Source organism: Stigmatopora nigra, chromosome 13 (genome assembly GCF_051989575.1).
Source record: "Stigmatopora nigra isolate UIUO_SnigA chromosome 13, RoL_Snig_1.1, whole genome shotgun sequence".
NCBI lineage: Eukaryota > Metazoa > Chordata > Actinopteri > Syngnathiformes > Syngnathidae > Stigmatopora > Stigmatopora nigra.
In genome coordinates this window covers 6029053-6049129 of record NC_135520.1, presented here as the reverse complement: position 1 = coordinate 6049129, position 20077 = coordinate 6029053, and the positions used below count along the sequence as shown (strand labels likewise).

At 40.3% G+C, this 20077-nt stretch overlaps 4 protein-coding genes across 4 annotated transcripts; 3 read left to right on the top strand and 1 right to left on the bottom strand.

Moving 5' to 3' along the window:
- Positions 1 to 247: 247 nt before the first annotated feature.
- Positions 248 to 6407, top strand: mis18bp1 (MIS18 binding protein 1). Its single transcript, XM_077731575.1, has 16 exons — positions 248 to 950; positions 1360 to 1491; positions 1568 to 1857; positions 2083 to 2165; positions 2301 to 2422; positions 2522 to 2612; positions 2937 to 3064; positions 3145 to 3293; positions 3484 to 3541; positions 3711 to 4506; positions 4609 to 4799; positions 4889 to 5016; positions 5218 to 5351; positions 5682 to 5766; positions 5855 to 5909; positions 6038 to 6407. Exons 1-16 carry the CDS (start codon positions 362 to 364, stop codon positions 6136 to 6138), a joined length of 3132 nt encoding a protein of 1043 aa, XP_077587701.1. The 5' UTR covers positions 248 to 361; the 3' UTR covers positions 6139 to 6407.
- A 294-nt stretch (positions 6408 to 6701) lies between these two features.
- On the top strand, positions 6702 to 11601 carry tpp1 (tripeptidyl peptidase I). The gene is made up of 13 exons (XM_077731937.1): positions 6702 to 6794; positions 7105 to 7179; positions 7272 to 7411; positions 7933 to 8083; positions 8147 to 8268; positions 8342 to 8526; positions 9161 to 9359; positions 9439 to 9627; positions 9848 to 9917; positions 9997 to 10117; positions 10197 to 10358; positions 10438 to 10563; positions 11057 to 11601. The coding sequence occupies exons 1-13, from the start codon at positions 6784 to 6786 to the stop codon at positions 11192 to 11194; spliced, it is 1689 nt and encodes a 562-aa protein (XP_077588063.1). The 5' UTR covers positions 6702 to 6783; the 3' UTR covers positions 11195 to 11601.
- A 40-nt stretch (positions 11602 to 11641) lies between these two features.
- On the bottom strand, positions 11642 to 14242 carry yy1a (YY1 transcription factor a). Its single transcript, XM_077731938.1, has 5 exons — positions 13588 to 14242; positions 12903 to 13050; positions 12753 to 12813; positions 12485 to 12643; positions 11642 to 12365 (listed from the first exon to the last, which is right to left on the bottom strand). The coding sequence occupies exons 1-5, from the start codon at positions 14084 to 14086 to the stop codon at positions 12183 to 12185; spliced, it is 1050 nt and encodes a 349-aa protein (XP_077588064.1). The 5' UTR covers positions 14087 to 14242; the 3' UTR covers positions 11642 to 12182.
- A 619-nt stretch (positions 14243 to 14861) lies between these two features.
- Positions 14862 to 20014, top strand: degs2 (delta(4)-desaturase, sphingolipid 2). Its single transcript, XM_077731939.1, has 3 exons — positions 14862 to 15084; positions 18081 to 18823; positions 19627 to 20014. The coding sequence occupies exons 1-3, from the start codon at positions 15003 to 15005 to the stop codon at positions 19777 to 19779; spliced, it is 978 nt and encodes a 325-aa protein (XP_077588065.1). The 5' UTR covers positions 14862 to 15002; the 3' UTR covers positions 19780 to 20014.
- Positions 20015 to 20077: the final 63 nt, after the last annotated feature.

Sequence of the window (20077 nt, the reverse complement as noted above, 5' to 3'; positions counted from 1 at the left end):
CTCCCCGGGCCTGCGTGGTTTTTCTCCGGGTACTCCGGTTTCTTCCCACATGGTAGGCTGAGTGTGAGTAAATGGTTGTTTGTCTCCTTGTGAGAATAAAGAGGTTCAGAAAATGAAATGATATGAGATGAGAATGGCACTTTAAAAGTCCATGTTTTTTTCATGTTTTTCCATCCTTTTTAAATAAAGTTGGATTGAAAAAAAACTATGGGAAGTGACGCAACTGTTTTTCGAACTACCTCAAAGGTTCCGCCCATACGCGGCAGTTATGATTAGTATTTTGTACCTTATCCTAGTTGCTATGCTCGTCTTTAGCTAATTGTGAGGTTTGTTATTGTTTTGTTTTTTTGCGTAAAAAAACATGGCGTCGTATCGGAAAGTTTCGCGGTGTCCAGACACTCTGTTCCTATCTCCAGCTAAAACGTTTGCCATGCTTAAATCGAAGGTGCAGAGCGAAGAACAAATAGCATGTGGACTTCGAGAACAACACAAAGTGGACCTACAGCAAACTATGGGGAAAACATTGAACATCTGGGAATCTAATGAAAATCTTTACAAATTTGGGGAACTGGAAGCATTGACTATTTCACCCACAAAAACTCCCAAGAAAAGCCTTGGCTATTCATACCCGGACTGTAATGGACAAACAGTAAAAGTCCAATTATTCAGACCACCAAGTAGACCGGTGATGGAATCCACGGTGGTATTACCACGTTACACCCGAAGAGCCTCACTTTCGACCAGACAGTCCAGTGAGCACGACGCCAGTTTTATGGAGACTATGTCCGTGTCCAGTCCCTCCCCCGTGGGGATGAAATTTAGGAAGAGAAAAGCAGATCAGGAGATAAACAGGGTTTGCAGCAATGAAGCGTTCACATCAGAAAGCAGAGGTGACAACCCACAAAATGCAGACGTGGACTTTTTCACTCCTAGAAAAGCAAGAATACAAAGTAAGTTGATTGCATTGCACTGTAATGTCTTAGATAATTCGGGATACGAGGCTTCAATCGACTGTTTGCCCTCGATTTGCAAGCAATATAAGACAATAACTTTACTCACTTGACAAGTAGTACGGTATTGAGCATTGGACATTTTTGCAGAATAACAAGTGGATTTAGAACAACTAGTTCTATAAGCATAATGACTGAAAAATAAATCAAATCTTAAAAAAGTTAAATTATATATATGAATATACATATATTTGTTTGCTTTTCAGGAAGTTTTGAGTATTTATGGGTCACATCTCATTCTTTAAAACCTCCAACATTTAGCAGTAATTACATTTTCATCAAATAATTGCATTTTTGTTTTAAGTACACAGTATACGTGCTATTTTTATTTTCATGTTTTGCCTTGCAGGTTGTGTTGTCTCCTTGGAAAAACTAAACACCCCCAAGATGTTTGCGTACTTGAAAAAAGGCTTAAGAAGAGGAGTGGTGGAGCAAGAAGAAAGTGATGACTTTATTAAACCAAGTGAACCACCGGATAGAGGTAAGCATAAAAACAAACATCTGTTTTGCCCTTCTAGGACTCTGTTAACAAATACATGTTCATTATTGTCTTTTAGTGGTCCATGCCAACTATGGATGTCGTGCCAATGTGGACAAGATTGACAGATACAATGCTTCGAGACGTGGACCACAAATCCAGAATGTGGTCACCCAAGATACGTCCGATTTTACAGATGACGAGTCAGATACATCTTATCCGGAGGAGACTCCTTCAGCTTCTGTCGTGCCGGAACATGCTTTGTATGAAGATCCCGTGCTACTTACCAGTCCACGCATCTTCATTCCCAAGAAAAATAACACCGTGCTCATTAACAAAAAGTGGCCAAAATTTACACCAGTACCCTTAGTGAGTAGATGTTTTACATTCATTTTCACTCAGGGAGACATGAGTTTTCAGACAGACCATTTTAGACTGCCCTTTGAGATGACATTTCTATTGCTCTGTTATTTGAGGACTAATCCCAATGAAATTTATTAGCTCTATTCTAGGGATGTAAACCTCGAAATTGTAATTAAAATCAATTCACTGAGTACATTATTTCTTTACCTATTCTCTCTGCTCTTTCCTCAGCACAAGAACAGGGTAGACACTAGGCTTAAACAGTGGTTCCTGAGGAGAAATCATAGGGGCGTGTTTGTCGAAGGAATCCACGTGTAAGTCAATTTTGATGTTGTTTTTAACAAAGATTTATGATAAATGTTCTGTAAGTACTGACAAATTATTAAAGTTCTGTCTGGCAGGTTGTAAGAAGGATCTCATTGCTTTTGGTTGTCTTTCCTTTGCCACAGAGACAAAAAGACACCATGGAACAGTAACATTATCGTTGAGAGACTCTCTCACAATGTGTTGAAGACGTTTTCTGGCAAGATTTACAACTTAGTGGGCAAGATGAACTTAGATGCAGATTCTGGTGAGATTAATGACATGTCAAACTATGACATATGCTTATGCATCATATTTATATATATATTTTTTTTAATGACTCACGTATTTTATTTTGCTTTCTTAGAACTTCCCATGTGGCTCCTGATGATGTTTGTGAATGGATTCCCTGCTAATTGGAAAGCACTTTTTGAAAGGTGTTTGTCAGAACTAAAAGAGTAAGAATTTATTTCCTGTTAATAAAACTTTGTTGAGAACAACTCTATAACGTTAATATAGGCAACACAATTTTAAATTAGAAGATTTTCAGATATGAGGGTGCCTTGAGATTTTTTCAATGCAAAAAAAGTTGGGAAGCCTTGGGGCAATAATGTTGATGAAAGTAACAGAGGCCAGCCATTGCCACAATGGTTAGCCTTTGTGGCTTTGATTTTTGGCTAAAGCTGGGGCGTCCAAATGTTGTGTGTGGACCGTTATACAGCAATAATCCCCTCTATTAGCAAATTATATATTAAAGCAATATCTGAATGTATTTCTTTTAGCGGCAGGGGTAGAGTGAACACTGAAAACAGAAGCAAAATTACAAGGACAATAACAGAGAAAACTAGGAAGCAAAGACCTGAGAAAAAAACTGTGAGGACAAGTAAATATGAGACAGAAAACCTTGAAGGTAAATGATAAGATTTATCAGATATATTCCCTAGATATATTTTTGTTCTCTTTATTCATGCCTCCGCTCTTCATCTGCAGAGAAGACTTTTATCTCCTCTACAAAAGTGACTCGTAGTGGTCGCACGGTCAAACCGCCCCTGGAACACTGGAAAGGAGGCCGGGTCATTTTGGACAGAGACATGAATGTCACCATATTTGAGGGTTACAACACCTCTGTCAATATCTATGTAAGTACCTCTTTGTGGAACAGGTTTTCTATAAGTTGAATGAGTCAAGGCACCTCTTAATATTACATGTGAAAAATCACAAAACATTGTAAAGCATAGCTCATAATGATATTGTGCTGAAACAAAATCTATAATCATACTAATACCATAGTCTGTCTCTGTAATTCTTTCTCATTTTTTTTCACTGTAGGATGTGTCTATTGAGAAGTCCAATGGAAAAAGCCAAGCCTACCTGCACAGTGATAAAGGTAAATGCTAGTTTTCTTTATTCAATTTGCATCAATAAAATGCACCATTAGGGTTTTAGTTTACTAACAAACAGGGAGGCAGGCAATTAGTGATTTACAACAAAAAAAAAATCATTTTCTCATTGCACTCTCAGGAATTTACACCATTTACTGTCTATAACTGTTCCAGGTCAAAAAGGGCATGAGCCCAGCAAAGGTGGCGTTAAGGCAGCACCAATGAAAAAAGTCAAGACATCAAAATCAAGACGTGAAGAGAATACCTCGGTTTTAATCAAAGCAGCAAATGTGAAAATGCAAAACCATTGCATCTCCAACTCTAAAGAACAATTGAACAATAAGAAGCAAGCACCACCAAGAAAACCCAAAAAGCAACCCGTACAGAGGTCCCGAACAAAAGAGTGTAGTGCTTCTCCAGTCAAGAGGTCAAGAAGGAGACATATTTCCCCTCACTTTGACACTGTTGATGATCAATTTGTGGAGTCTGAAGACCAGCATGAGGAGGAGGAGGAAAATGAAGTAGATGAACATGTCTCAAATAATACACAATCTCAACATAATCTCAAAAAGATTCCCGTACTGGAGTCCAAAAAAATATTAAATGCTCCTCCACCAAGGAGATCAATGAGAAAACACACTCCCAATAGGTTTTATGATTCTTACGAAGAAATGTCGGTATTTGAAAGTGAAGAGGAGCAAGAGTTGAGGCAAAACCATCCAACGTCCATTTCTCATGAACCATCATCACTAGAACAGGAGAAGGCCAAGGAGAGGCTTTCCACATTGACAAAAAATCCAGGTAAAAGGAAACCCTTACAGAAAAGCAGGAAGTCTCACAGAAAGAACATCAAATCATTGTCGCCTACCAATCAAACACTCTTTAAAAAGACATTAAAAAGAGGACACGATCTTTCTCATGACTCGGAAGATGATGCCTGGATGGAGGATGAGCTAGAAAAGCTACAACAGTAAGTCTCACAATTACCAACATCAGTCTTCTTTGTAATTCTTTCACAGTTAAACATGTTCTCTTGAGCAGAAACTCACATTTATGCTGTTTTTTTGGATAGAGCTCTGAACAAGTATCCTTCAAACATGCCTTCTTACTGGAATAAGGTGGCTGAAATGGTTGGCACACGTTCTGCAGTGGAGTGCCACAACAAGGACATGTCCTTGCAAGACATCCATACTCATGTGGAGACAATGCGAGAAATACAAAAGAAAAAGGTGACCGCACCAAAAGCCAATGGTAATGATAAAGGTAAACCACCCCCCATTATTTATCCCCATTGGGATTTTATCCTACTTTTATCTTACATTCCCTGTTTGTTTTAAATTTGGCTTTTTCAGAACATGCCCTCATATCTGCTGGCCTTAAAACCTTTAAGAGAAAACAGCAGGTCCGTCAGTTCCTGGAGACGATGCCCAGAGAGAACACCGCCAATGCCTTCAGCGCTCCGCAGAATAATCGCTTTGAGGTTGGCATTGCCTCTTCAGTTTTCTAATGCGCCTCTGTGGTTTCCAAACAATTCTTTGTGCGATTGGGCCTTGGCTCATGTAGTAATGTAGAAACAAAGAAGTAAAAATGTCATATATTTGTAGCTGTATACTGAAATAAGCCAGTGATATGAGCAATGAGTTAACATTGTTCTATCAATTCATACCATCATGACAAATAGCTCCCGTCCAATTTGTCAGAAGAGGACTTCTCAATGGGCAACCCGGAGCCCGTGACACCCCTTTCACAATATCTTCCTAAAGTGAAGACCCCTCGGGCTGGACTTGCCGCGAATATAATGTTTTCTCCAAACAGGTGAGTGATCTTTCTTCCTTCTTTGCACTCAATATAAGAAAACTTGGTTTAAATGTTTTGACCTTTTCATTTATTATTTAAAGAGGCCATCTTTTGCAAGGTTTCACAATTTATTAAGAAGGTTTTTTTATGGTTAATAACATTACTAGACTAAAAATACAAATGATATTACAAGAGTAATAAATGAGTAGTAAAATGTACAAGTGCATTCCTTAGTTTAGTGACCAGGATGGAGTTCAGCTATGCAACTAAAGGGTAAACATTTATGTGCTTTACATTGTCTTCTCAGTTCTGACTAATTTGATGCCCCCTTTTTTTTTGGATTTCAAGGAATGAAGAGGACAGATATGTCCATCAATTCCAACAAATGGACAATAAAAATCAGAGGAAGAACCGCAAAAGAGTTAAAGCAAAGGTACAAAGGTTACATCCTGGTACTTCCTTGTCATTTTAAGGAACAGGTTGCTTACTAATTTTCCCCTAAAAAAAACAATCCTTTACAGAATGACATTCCTTCATCATCAGCCAAACGAGAACTGAAACCATTAAAAAACCAAGGTATGTTTCATTTACACACGGTTCACAGTGGATGGCCTGAGAATACATCTAATCCATCCAACTTTATCTGTGGAGCATTTCACAATGAAAAGGTATTCCTCCACTTTCAACCTATTTTGTCCCCCCAGCAAATGATTCCTTCATCGTCTGGGAGATGTTTCCAGAGAAACCATCTTTTGGTTCTGACAGTGGCGAAGAAGAAGATTATTACTTTTCGGATGTTGAATAAAACATTTAAAATTAAGGAAATTTTACCACATAAATCAAAAAAAATGTGGAGAATTTTTCTTGGTTGATATGACTTTCATTTTTATTTTTTTAAACAAAAATAAAGGTGTTCCCTGTATATTCCACTTAAATTGGTAGATCTGGTTGTGGACTGTACATATTCTGGAATTGATAGTTATATTTTTTTCTCATTGTATATAAAATTATAAGGTGTGTTTTACCTATAATACATTTTTTACTATGGGAATAAATTCCACTTCTCAAGTTTTACATTGGAGTTTGCTTTATTGTTGTTTTCCCCAATACATGTGGTGCTTATGTATAGTATATTTAGGGCTAGATACGGAAAGTCGCAGTCGTGGTGAAAGTAATTAGTGTCCATCTTTCTTCAGTGGATATTTTAAGGAATTCAATGTAGTGTTCTTAACTCGTTCACTTTTTATTGGTGATTACAAGACGGGATTAACGTGGTTGTCATTGAGGCTGAGTGCTGAAAAATATCGCATACATATTTCTTTACGACACGCCCACTTTTCTACAATAACACGTGTTTGACAATCAGCTGTTGCCGATCACGTGAGAACACTCACGTGATCAGTACACTTGCTTCACCAGTTTGTCCTCAAAACAACCTACGGAGGACACGATGGAAACGCAGTGAGTTTACAGTTTATTTTTATTTTCAAGTCTATTCAGTAAGTTTAATTCCGAATTTGTCGAGTTGTTACTTATAAACCGATCACTTGCAGTACAGTACACTTTGTTTTGACGACATTGGCACAATTTCATATAACCTACTTGTCCGATTTCTAGTCGCTGGCTTCTCCAGAAGACATATTAATGTGGTGCATTCTTTATTTAGAATTTCATTAATTTCCAAAATTTCAACTAGAAATGATTATCTTCCATGAGGTTTGATTTCAGATTTAATTGCGATTGTTATAGTAATGCCGATTTCTCCAACCAGTTTGGCTGTGGTCATTCCCTTGTTATTTATTCCATTGGTGTGGAGTGGATACCTGGAATATGACCAAAATGTTCTGTGAGTAAACCACTTTTTAAATCATCCATCTTTTTGTATGTCCACTATATATTTTGAGGGCTCATTATACCTACATCTTTTGTTCCCCTCAGGGTTCCTAAAGGCTGGACTCGCATTGGGCGGCTCGGGTCAACCGAGGAACTTAAACTTACTTTTGCACTCGTTCAGCAGAATGTGGACAGGATAGAGGAGATGTTGAAAGTGGTTTCCGACCCTGATTCGCCTCAGTATGGTAAAACAGCACACCTGAAATATTTGCCGTACTTTTCCCGATAAGATCCCAACAGTATTTTCTCAAGAAACAACAGTTTTTTTCCCGTGTGGTTTCCTCTCTCGCTGATCGTGTTCAAACACATCTTGTGCAATGTGAGAAGTGTCTCTGCTTTTTCAGTTCCTCTTTCACTTCTACCACCAATCCACTCATTATTTAATAATAGGAATTATCCACATTGATTTGGAGTCTAGGGCACAAGTTGACAAAAAAAAATCACGCTCACATTAGGGGGCAATTTAGATTGTCCAATCAACATACCATGCATGTCTTTGGAATGTGGGAGGAAACTGGAGTACCTGGAGAAAACCTACGCAGGCCCAGGGAGAACATGCAAACTCCACACCGGTGGACTGACCTAGATTTGAACCCAGGTCCCCCCACTGTGAGCCTGACATTGTAATCACTCAGTCTCTGGGCCGCCCAGTTTAAATCATGTCCCAGTTTTGAATTTAACTGAACCGCCCTGTGTTTATCCACAGGTAAATACCTTCAACTTGAGGAGGTGGCCTCCCTTGTACGTCCATCCGACGTGTCTCAAAAGGCGGTGCGCATCTGGCTGCAAAGTCACGGTGTCACAAACTGCTCGACTGTTTACACACAGGACTTCTTACAGTGCAGTTTGACTGCAGAGTAAGACTGTTTTATTCAGAAACTCTTTCTTAGCTTTTTTTCTAAGACGGCATGTGCTTCCAGGGTTGCAGAGAATCTGCTTCCAGGCAGCAGATTCCAGCGTTATGTCCGAGATGGTCACACCGTCGTGAGGTCCTCAGCTCCATACTCTGTTCCTGATGATGTTGCCCAACACCTTGATTTCAGTAAGTCTCATTTAATCACCTCTCGAGTGGCTGTCGTGGGTGATTGTTGGATTTTGATTTACTTTGACAACAGTTGGAGGGCTTCATCGCTTCCCTCCTGGAGGAGGCAAGCCAAGCATGGCCTCAACAGTCTTGAGGAAAAGGCAGCAGAGCAATGGGTTCCACCTAGGAGTGACTCCTTCTGTGTTAAGGGCCCGTTACAATATGACGACAGCGGATGTGGGCTCGGCTCAAAACAACAGTCAGGCTGTAGCTCAGGTGCAAGCTTCACTTTCCAAACAATAGTAACTGTCACTATCCTCTGCAATAGTGATTTTTACTATATTATAATTTTAAAGGTGGCTTCTTGTCGGTTTTAATTTTTTCCCTCTGCTGTTTTATGCACAAGTTGACCTAATTGAACTTTATCATCCGTGGGTTATGTAACCTAATTACAAAGGCTTTTTTAAAAACATTTTTAGGTCAAACTGGTCTGTAAACTTTGAAATGTCCCACTGCGTCATATTATGTAAATGCATGCCCATGTGGCCGTGTAATGCCTTTTATTTTAACAATCCACATCCACTAAGCAGAGGCCAATTACAGCAAAGTGTGTAAATTTAAAAAAACATGTAGTACTTCTAAAATTGGATCAAGTCAGCCACATGTTAATAATAATCAGGCTGTTTACAGGGGAAAGTAAAAAAGGCATAATGAAATGGCTTTGAGACTTAAATGCAAATTGTTTGCAAACCTGAAAAAAATGGCATCAAAAATTATTAAGAAAAAGAATGGTTACCTTTTAATTAAAGAATCATTGAAATGCCTCATGTATATTGCAGATCATTAAATTAGATAAGGGAGTTTCCAGTGAGTTTATATTTTAATGCCCATTAGCTTGTTTGTGTTGCAGTTTTTGGAGCAGTACTATAGCCCTTCGGACCTGACGGAGTTCATGAGCCTTTATGGCCGAAGCTTCCAGCATCTGTCCAAGGTGGACCGTGTTGTGGGGACACAGGGCACTGGAAAGCCTGGTTTAGAGGCCAGTCTGGATGTGGAGTACATTATGAGTATGGGGGCCAACATTTCCACCTGGGTCTTCACCAATCCAGGTTTGTGAGCAAAGTCTATATGAAGTCACTATAGAGTAGAAGTACCCAAACAGATGCAATTGTCCATTCTGTGTTTTAGGCCGTCACGAATCCCAGGAGCCATTCCTCCAATGGCTGGTCTTGCTAAGCAACATGTCTAACCTGCCTTGGGTGCACACCATCAGCTACGGCGATGACGAGGACAGCCTTTCCACGGCCTTTATGCAGCGCGTTAACACTGAGTTCATGAAAGCTGGTGTCAGAGGCCTCTCCTTGCTTTTTGCTTCTGGTCAGTCATACAAAGGATGAAAACATTTACACTGCCTTGATTAATTTCTAATGGCACATCCAACCCAACTGAAAAATTTTCCCTAAAACATCCGCCAATTGTTTCAAAATCAACAGAATCATCCACAAATGCCCCCATGGTGTTCACTTTTTATTTTACTTAGCAAAATTAGTTATTGACTGCTTATAGTTTGGATCTCTGTCTCTTAAATTGTGTTCAGGTGACAGTGGTGCAAGCTGCCTTCATATGGCGCAACAGAATTCCTTCAGGCCCAGTTTTCCTGCCTCAAGGTAATAACACTGAACCCTGTAACACCACTCAATAGTATCTCAAAATATTTGAAAAATTAAAAGAACTTCACTTTCCTAGCCCTTATGTGACCACTGTCGGTGGAACCTCGTTCAAGAATCCATTTAAATTATCCTACGAAGTAGCAGATTACATAAGCGGAGGAGGCTTTAGTAATGTTTTCAAGATGCCCGACTACCAGGTAAGTAATTATATGACATCATCATTTTTATTACAACTTGATTCAGTGAGAAAGAATCAAAGTGTATCCGTTCCTATAGGCCAATGCTGTAGCTCAATACCTGAAGTCTGTCGCGGCAACCCTCCCACCAAAGTCATACTTCAACGTCAGCGGGAGGGCTTATCCGGACATGGCGGCGCTGTCAGATAATTACTGGGTGATCATCAATAGAGTACCTGTGCCTTGGGTGTCTGGAACATCGGTACGAGATTGTTATTATTATGTCTTTAAAGTCATCGTGGACTTAGCAAGCAATTGTAATCGGCTTTTTGTCATTGAAGGCATCAACCCCGGTGGTCGGTGGGATGTTTTCCCTCATCAATGACAAACGTCTGATGAAGGGCCTTCCTGTCCTGGGCTTCCTCAACCCTCGCCTGTACAAACTCAAGGGAGACCCCCTTTTTGATGTTAGTCAATGTTCTATTCCTCCACACTCTATATTTTCTAATGCTGATTGCTGAACAAATTGGGATTTTTTAGTCATTTGTATTTATTCTTGCTTGTAGGTCTTTTTAGCAGACCACATTTGAAATAACAAATATTCATAGTCTATTTTTCTATATCAAATTTTCAAAATATATTTACAATAAAACTGTTTTGTTACAATATTAATACAAAATGAATATATCTTTAAAAAAAAAATTCCTAACCAGTCTTTTAAATAAGACATTAATTTAAGAGCAGGCACGTGTACTATAGCACACTACAATTATTATAATATTATAACACTACTACCTAATAATTATTGCAGAATACATCTTTTAAAAAAATGATGCTTTGTTCAACTTTATTTGTTCAGATCAGCACTTGTTGCAAAAGTGTCAAGTAAGTTAGGCAAAATTAAATGGGTTGTAATAAGGGAGTGTGAATTGTACTGAATGCGAATTGTGTCTGCTGCAGGTGACTGAAGGTTGTCACCTGGGCTGCTTAGACGAGCAGGTTCAAGGTCAAGGATTCTGCTCGGCGCCGTCGTGGGATCCAGTGACAGGCTGGGGAACACCTAACTACCCTGCGCTTTTGGATGCTCTATCTCAATGAAAGCCAGACGCTGTACAGAACAGGTACCAAACATCTACAGTCATTTTGGTAAGCACCTAATGTGATGAGTTTGAATTTTCATGTACCACTGACTGATTAACTCAGGTCGGAAGAGAGGTTTCAAACGGTGATTGTATTTTCCTCACAACTCCTTTACATTTTGCTTTTGTGATATTAATTGGCAATCAAAAATCATTTCTGGTTATGTTCAACAAGTTAGTCTGGAATAACATTTGAAAATGTTTTTAAGTACCAATCGCAACGCTACGAATCAAATACTACATGTTGTGATGCCATGATTTTGATTGGGCCAAAAACTAGCAGTGCTTAGAGTAATGCAAATAAAACGGAACTGCTGTGCAGTTATGTGTTCATTGCTGCAATTAATAAACTTTTTTTTTTGGTAATTCATTTTCCAATGGCAATCAATTGTGGAAAAATCAGTGGTAAGGGAAAGCATTTTAATCAGCAATCTCTGCATAATTACATGGTTGTTATCTACAACATGAAGCATTATACAAAACATAATTCATTATTTAATCATTTCAAAAGCATTGTCAAAGAAAAGGAAAACTGAAGGGAATACAAGAGACCCTTTCAATTTACACTGCACTAATGCCAATGAGTGTACAATATGCACACTTAGGAGAAGTAGAAAATTGAAAAAGTGTTACTGCTTGCTGAAGTGCGTTGTAACAGTTTGATGTTTGTTTCAATGTAAAACATTTCATCATACTATCTTCAGGTAAAAATAAGTTTGTAGGTGCAGAAATCCAAGTAAAAAGAGTTCAATTTTGAGTAGTGCTAAAGTCAGAGCAGTTCAGAAGGCCTCTCCATGCTCATATGGAGAGTCTATGTTGAAAAACGATGCAAAGAACTTGTTGTTGTTGTTGTCTCCCAAGAAAGTCAGCCAGGTGGGATTTCAATTTGTCTTTTAGAGGCGTGGCCTGTGTCTTCCAGTGCTTGTGTCGTCAATTTTGGGTCCCATTCACTGGTTGTTCTTTGCTTTGGCATGAGTGAGAATGTGAGACTTAAGGTTGGTGGACTGGGCAAATTTTTTGTTGCAGCCGTCAAAGGGGCACACGTACGGGCGGTCCCCCGTGTGGATTCGCACGTGTGTGCGTAGATTAAAGTCCAGGGAGAACCTTTTGCCGCAGCCCTCAAATGTGCACTAGAGATGGAAAAGAACAGATATGCATAATTCATTACAAATAATTTAGTAGATACTACATCATAAACACTTTGTTTTTGACAACCATTGCTGTAAAGAAAAGACAAAAAAAAGCCCACCTGGAAAGGCTTCTCTCCAGTATGAACAAGCTGGTGTCTTTTTAGTTTGGAGCTCTCCACGAAAGCTTTTCCGCACTCGGCGCAGACATGCACGCGAGGCCCGTGGGTGTGCAAATGTTTCCTCATTGCGGAGTTATCCCTGAACATCTTAGTGCAGCCCTGAGAACAAAAACGTTTGGATTACATGACATTCTTATACATTTACACTGTTGTTATTTTAAGGCCCTGTGGTAAAACAAATTGATGGATTTGCGAAGGGATAACTTACTTTGTGGGGGCAGGCTATTGTCCTGGGTGCATCGTCCTCTTTCACTTTCTTTGGCTTCATTCTGGAAATTTAAACCATCATTTGAGCATCATCCCAGTGCATATAACGCCTCCTCGTATATTCTAGACGAGCCCATGCATGCATACCTACCTTGCAAACTCAGCCAGTTGCTTAGGGTCTGAGAGGTCGATCCCCGGGATTCCCCCTGGAGGTAGCTTCTTCCCTGTCATGTACTCAGAATAGTCAGGAGAGTTTTCACCTGCGATTTGCTCCTCGTGGTCAATGTCCTTCTTGTCATCTAAATCACAGAGTCAAAATTCAATAAAAGCTGAAAAACAGCACTACAGTACATTTATTATTATGAGCTCACTTCAGAATAACGCTCAAAAGATTCCGATTTCAACTTTCATATTGATTTCAGTTAGAAGTAGGTTCTCGAATCTACCAGCTGTCAAAGTAACAAGAGTCGTAGTAGTAGGACGTAGGGGGAAAAGCCGAGGGCCCTTGAACGCACCACTCCTGAACTGCGCCACAGAGGCCTAGTGGATTGACAAGCGTACTAAGCACAACTCGCCGCCATCTTCGCTGGCCAAATAAACGCCATTTTTTCGGGCCGCCATACTTTCTCGACCGGGAAATATGGCGGCGCCCATCGGCAGAGAAAACATGGCTTCCCATAAAAACAATAACAATCCAATTCGAGGCGAAACCGTCTTTTCGAGTCGTACAACTGCTGTCAACTGTTGTCGGAGTGCAAGGCCTCACCGGAGGCCTCGTAACGACGACACACGCATAGTGAGAACAAAGACATTATAGGAATTGACTACAAACTTACCCGAAGCCCACATAGTAACTGAGAACTCTCCTTCCAACGTCTTTATCTGGACTTGCTTCTGTTCCCATTTTCGGCCCATCTCGGTGCCGCTTAAGTAGCTCTTTTTACCCGACTTCTTCCCAGCTCCAACTCTCTTCATCCGGGACGCCGTCGAGCTTCTCCCCGCGACAGTGACCAGAGTCTGTTCGATGTAGTCCTCCTCCACGGCCGGTACCGGGATGAGGATTTGGTCTCCGTATCCGTCATCCGTGTGCAGTTCCGAGTCGTCGTCGCCGACCACCTCTTCCCGGGTCTGAACTAGAATCACCTCTTGGTGCGGGAGAATCGAGTCCGGATCGTCCGTATCGAGCGGTTGTAAGGCGATCATAGGCTGGTGCTCACCGTCTTCCCCGATAACAGTTGTTTCTATAGTTTCCACTTCGATTTCGTGTAGTTCCACTATTTCAGTGGGCATCTCGGAGCCATCCGACTCAATGTACAGGGTTTCCCCCGAAGCCATGACTTTTGAGTGCGTCCTTTAACCCCCCCACCCCAGCACCCTTTGAATGTTTTGTTTATAGTCCACTGTGGCTTCTCGGACAACTCAGCAACAACGTATACTCTCGTCGCGACTCTGCTCTAGTTATTAAATCTCGCGTGATTACAAACATTGGGACAGATAGAATTAGCGGTTTCGTGGGCTCTGTGCGCAAACGAGGAGGACGACCATTTTGCGCCGGGGTCGCTCAACAAATGGCATTTTAATCATTGGAGCGTTAATTTTGAAACGGCTAAAATTGCTCAATTTACTCCAAGACACTTTTATATATACAGAGGTGCAGTAAATTAACTATAATTAAAACTGACTTGATGTATTTTTGCAACATTCAACAGGAACATAGCATTGAAGTCTCCCGACGCAATCTTTCCACACCTTGTTTACCCAATGTATATATTTTTAAATCCAATTATTTTTGTTTTACCAAATTAGAAAGAATATAGAACCCAATAATATAAAGAATATTATGATGTCACTGATAGCATGTATATGTAGAGCCACGTGGGCTCCCTCTAGCGGTACTTAAATAAACCACCTGTTTAAATCAAGACAACTTGACTGCGTTCTTTTATTCGCTTCTTACCAGGATCGGAACAATAACATAAACTTCACCCAACACGGACACGAACAACAATATAACTAACACAATAAGTCCTTCTGATGCAGGAGGAGAGTTGAAGATTCATTTTGTCAGCCAATATAATGGAGCGTAGTACCGCACCCCTCCTGTTGCAATTATGGACACACCTGCGGAGTGAATTAAACGCGTGCTACCTTTTGCCGAGGGCGTGGGATGGGGGCGGCTGGGCGGTGTTTTTTACCTAAACTGCTCTAACGACCGCACCACTCGCCCCATTTCAATTGGAGAGAGGACATCATGGAGAAGGCCGGTGGAAGAGGCGACTTTGAATGGGTCTACAACGATCAGCCTCACACGGCGAGGAGGAAAGAGATCTTGGGTGAGTCGCACATGCATGTGAGGCACAATGGAACGTGAGCTAGTTTGGTGATCTTTGCTTATGTTTGTCTGTTTTTTTTTTTTGCTTAGTTTGTTAGAAATGCCATGATCCGGTTCAACCCGTTTACTAGTTAGGCAGGGAAAGAGCACGCCACCTGCGATCTTTACCACAAGTTATATATAGCCCACCATGGCACAAATTTGACACGATTTAATGTTGCACCAATACAAATTAGTGTCTTCCGATTTCGATGTTCACTCTACGATATGCCGATAGTGGATCAAAACAGGCTTTTTGGTAAAAGTTAAAAAAAACTTCACTTGACTGTAAAGTAATTGTTTAACTCATTGGCTTGCATTGATTGCACTACATGTCTAATTATTTTGAATTAGTAAGGATGCCACCCTCCCACTTTAAATGGATTAATTGTCTATTAGTGATGAACTAAATTGGCTTTAACTCAATGGACTTTGATAGCCAATGTTCATTGTATTTGTGCACTGTGATGAATGCTTTAAATCTCATTATACATGTACAATGGCAATAAAAACATTTAATTTAATTCATTCCCATTTCAAATTGCTTGGATGTCTATTAGTAATGCTCATTGAAATTCACAGCAGAGTGATGATTGGTCTCCACGTGATTGGGCATCTATCGTCAAGTAAGTGATGCTTACTTTTACGGCACTGTGCGTAGCTGATGGCCATCTTGGGTAAGTACATATTGCATGACTTCAGCACGTTATTTCTTAGTAATCGCAAATACCGATGGCATAATTTGAGTGATGTATCAGTACACCATTGCAACACTAGTATTATTTTTGTTTAAATATTGTATCCAACCATCTAAATCAATGTATAAATGATACCAAACTGGTATACTTAAAGCAACAACACCCATTTTTTTTGCCAAGGCCACAAAAAGAGTGAACTTTATTCCTTTCCTGCTAACTGATTTGGACTTTTCAATGCCTATTTTTTTTCCAAAATAATACGACCTGAAGTCCCGAACATCAACAGGTGTGAAACACAACAAAAGGTTGCTTGACACCTTGGCTCCATTAAATTTTAACAGGCTGTATTTTGAATAATTCTTTGTCCAGCCGAGCGAAAATGGCAACAGGTTATTTTGCATCCTGGCTCGCATCATTTTTTCCATCATGTGATCAGTACTGGTGGTTCTTTGGTTACATCATAGGTTTATTGTTTTTCACCTTTGCAAGATGGAGGCCGGGCGGTCGATAGCTAAGTGGGTCACAGTAAAGGGATCGAGAGTTCGATCACGGGTGTGTTCTCACTGTTTGGAGTTTGCATGTTCTCCCTGGGCTTGCAGGTTGGGTTTTTTTTTTCTGGGACATGCATGGTTGGCAGTTTTAACACTCTAAAATGCCCATAGGACAGCTAGGATAGGCTCCAGCACCCCCGTCACACTACCACTTCAGAAAATGAATGGACACTGGTTAAGTTCAATGACTCATATGTTATTGATTATCAGATGAAAGCCCTAGAAAACATGGGTAAGCTATTATCAAAGGAGTTTTTATGATTTCTGGTTATTCATTAATATTGTGTTGTGTATATGTGGGATATCAGATTAAGTAAACAAAGATGTGAAATTATCATCACAGTAAGATAAATAACAATCTCACTTTTAGTGGTGATATATAGCTTGAAAAAATGTTTTAGGTTGAAGTTGTGTGTTTAGTATTAGAGTTTCTTCTTCATTCCTTAAAATGAACAAGAGGGCAATTTAGTTAAATATTAACAATGTGAATAAGGATCGGTCAAGTCAAAGGTAAATAGGCTCTAGAAATGATGTGGAATATGCCATGTCTTTTCAAAAGCTTCATTCATTTTGTGATGTTATAAATAACAAAAGCAGTTTGACTAGAAGGCCTGGCAGTGATTATTCGATGCCAACTTCCCTCAGTCAAATTGATTTGGGCATCCAGCCCCATCAATGGAAGCCAATGTGTTGTTAAATGAGTGGCCTAAAATGGGTGAAGGGCATTTTTTGCTGTTTAGTTTTTGTTCAAATCAATCATTTTGCTTGTTTTTTGGGAAAAAAACACATTTATATTAACACATTCAATGTAAAAGAAGGTTTATCATACTTACATTTTTTGACAGGGTGAGGTATAGGAATGTATAGGTCTACTTGACTGTGCATTCCAAAGTTAACTCATTGGCTGCCATTGACAGGAGGTTATTTCATTGTTTCACTGTGAATTTCTTGCTTGGAATCTTTTTTAAATGTTACATAACACCCAGCAGATGGCAGCTAGGCTCTAATTTAGATAGGACCACTCTATAAATCCAAGTGGGAGATTATTGGGAAAAATTGCAGTGGATTGGAAAAATAAGGTTTAAGTTCATTTACTTTTTCATGAGAACAAGAAAATAATGTTGAAATTCCATTTCCCGGTGAGATAAGAGAGTCTGTCATTGAAGCAGAACTTATTTACGCAACAGACTCGAATATCTGGCGACAGGTTGTCTCAAGATAGCAATGATTTTATTTAAATTTACTTTCCAACAGCTGTTTAGAACATTCTGTAACATCAGGTCATCTTCATTATTATCCTCATGTCTCTTCTCTTCCTCTATTGGGTTCAGGTCAGTTACAAAAAAAAATAATAATTAATTTCAGTGAATATTTAATCCCAAGATGGCCTTTCTGTTTTTGTTGGCGGCCCCCTAGGAAAGCATCACCTTCTCCAATTAAAAAAAAAAAAAAACTCGAGTCGTAAGCAACATTCTCCCATGAGAAAAATCTCTGCCTCAAATGAACTGCTTTGTTTTGACTCTGCTTTTAAAACCTACTATATCCCGTAATGTTATACTACCAATTGGTACAGTTCCATTTGAGATGTAATGGTAATAATAGAAATGACCATCCATTTTTGTCTTCTACCGCAAGAAACTCAATCCGGTAGGACCAGGATTTATGTCTAGCAAAAGAATAACTTGTAATATCTTCTGTGTTCCCTATAGCCAAGTACCCTGAGATCAAGTCCCTGATGGGTCCAGACCCTCACCTAAAGTGGGTGGTGTCGGGCATGGTGGTGACCCAATTCCTAGCCTGCTACTTGGTGCGCGACCTTCCGTGGAAATGGATCTTATTTTGGGCGTACGCCTTTGGCGGTTGCATCAACCACTCGTTGACACTGGCCATCCACGACATTTCGCACAACATAGCATTCGGCAACAAGCGGGCCAAGTGGAACCGTTGGTTCGCCATGTGGGCCAACCTCCCCATCGGCGTCCCATACTCGGCCTCTTTTAAGAAGTACCACATCGACCACCACCGTTACCTGGGTGGCGACCAGCTGGATGTAGACATTCCCACTGAACTGGAGGGCTGGTTCTTCTGCACGCCAACCCGGAAGCTGCTGTGGCTCTTACTGCAGCCTTTTTTCTACGCCTTGCGCCCATTGCTGGTCAACCCCAAACCCATATGCAAGCTAGAAATCCAAAACTTTGCCGTCCAGCTGGCGGCGGATGCCTTCCTTTACTATCTGTGGGGGCTCAAGCCAGTAGTCTACCTGGTGGCCGGGTCCATCCTGTGTATGGGACTGCATCCGATATCCGGACATTTCATCGCCGAGCATTACATGTTCATGAAGGGACACGAGACTTACTCTTACTATGGATCGCTCAACTTGATCACCTTCAATGTTGGCTATCACATGGAACACCATGATTTCCCCAGCATACCTGGCAGTAGGCTACCTCAGGTGAGACCATCATCTTTATATCATTTACCCCCGAGTGCATGGTGACAAGGCATATATAGGATAGATCTATCGAATGCATTTTCTACGGCAAAAGAATCCATTATTTTAACTTTGGTGTGGCCGCTCCCTGCTTAAACTAAACAAAAAGGTGTTTATCAGATCAAACGTCACTGCGGGTAACTTATTAACCAGCGGGACTGTAGCGAGCACCTCGACAACACAAAGCGGGTCGTGGGCTGCACGTCACGGGCTGGCTTTCACAATGGAGAAAAAAAAAGTCTGTCGCTAAACCTGTTCGGCCACAGTCGCTCTGTTCCCAAAGAAACGGAAAAGTCGTACAAGGAACAATGTGAGAGGAAGGCCAAACCATGCGCCTCGTTTGTTCCCCATTGTATTCAAAGCACACACGCCGCATCTCATCTAACACGCGCAACTCTCATTTGCATTCATGTATGTTTGCGTATCACCCGAGTTATTGTTAGATAAGATGTAGTGCTCTTTCAATTTCCTATTCATTGGAGGCTAACCTTTGAATTTTTTTTTTTTTTTTGGACAAGTGGAGGACCATACCCTTAATTTGTGGTCCACCGCTTAATGGGGTATTGGACAACCACTTTTTATTCATTTTTATTCTTGAATTAAATCTGATCAATTCGAAAGCTATCAATTTATTACGTACAGGTGGTATTGTACTTGGTTCAAATGTGGTATGATAGTTTATTTCATATAATACAAAACTTCTATTCTTTATCCTCTCCCAAGCTAAACACACTTCATACCGACACTGTGGATTGCATTTCTAGGTGAAGCAAATCGCGGCCGAGTACTACGACTCGCTTCCTCAACACACATCGTGGATGCGAGTTCTGTGGGACTTTGTGTTTGACGAGAGCATCGGCCCGTTCACCCGAATCAAGCGTGAGTACAAGCTGAGTAACAAAGATAGAGCGGACTAACGAAAGGGCCACCATCTTCACGCCACAGTGAATGCTATTGGTCAACACGGCCCTATCCATGTGACATTCACTTCCACATCTTAGACACATTATTTAATCTCTTTTGTCACGCTAGAAAATAATACACTTTTTTTTTTTACACTACAAAGACTTTCCACAAATAATCATATTCTACAGTGAACTTTTTTTGTATAAGGTCTGCATTTTCATGTTACTTATTATTGTCGTGTGACCCCTTTTGCTGCCTTGATGTCAGGCCTTTTGCCAAGTGTCATGTCCCTGTGAGTTCATCAATATT

What these genes read in the sequence shown, in the direction of transcription:
- mis18bp1 (XM_077731575.1), top strand. Translation starts at nt 362, where the DNA reads ATGGCGTCGTATCGGAAAGTTTCGCGGTGTCCAGACACTCTGTTCCTA. An exon ending in TTTGTCGAAGGAATCCACGT is followed by an intron (nt 2,166 to 2,300) that starts GTAAGTCAATTT and finishes CCTTTGCCACAG; the next exon opens with AGACAAAAAGACACCATGGA. An exon ending in TGAGACAGAAAACCTTGAAG is followed by an intron (nt 3,065 to 3,144) that starts GTAAATGATAAG and finishes CTTCATCTGCAG; the next exon opens with AGAAGACTTTTATCTCCTCT.
- tpp1 (XM_077731937.1), top strand. An exon ending in ACAGTCAGGCTGTAGCTCAG is followed by an intron (nt 8,527 to 9,160) that starts GTGCAAGCTTCA and finishes TTTGTGTTGCAG; the next exon opens with TTTTTGGAGCAGTACTATAG. An exon ending in CTTGGGTGTCTGGAACATCG is followed by an intron (nt 10,359 to 10,437) that starts GTACGAGATTGT and finishes TTGTCATTGAAG; the next exon opens with GCATCAACCCCGGTGGTCGG.
- yy1a (XM_077731938.1), bottom strand. Translation starts at nt 14,086, where the DNA reads ATGGCTTCGGGGGAAACCCTGTACATTGAGTCGGATGGCTCCGAGATG. An exon ending in CAATAGCCTGCCCCCACAAA is followed by an intron (nt 12,644 to 12,752) that starts GTAAGTTATCCC and finishes TTTTGTTCTCAG; the next exon opens with GGCTGCACTAAGATGTTCAG. An exon ending in CTGGAGAGAAGCCTTTCCAG is followed by an intron (nt 12,366 to 12,484) that starts GTGGGCTTTTTT and finishes TTCCATCTCTAG; the next exon opens with TGCACATTTGAGGGCTGCGG.
- degs2 (XM_077731939.1), top strand. Translation starts at nt 15,003, where the DNA reads ATGGAGAAGGCCGGTGGAAGAGGCGACTTTGAATGGGTCTACAACGAT. An exon ending in GAGGAGGAAAGAGATCTTGG is followed by an intron (nt 15,085 to 18,080) that starts GTGAGTCGCACA and finishes TGTTCCCTATAG; the next exon opens with CCAAGTACCCTGAGATCAAG. An exon ending in CTGGCAGTAGGCTACCTCAG is followed by an intron (nt 18,824 to 19,626) that starts GTGAGACCATCA and finishes TTGCATTTCTAG; the next exon opens with GTGAAGCAAATCGCGGCCGA.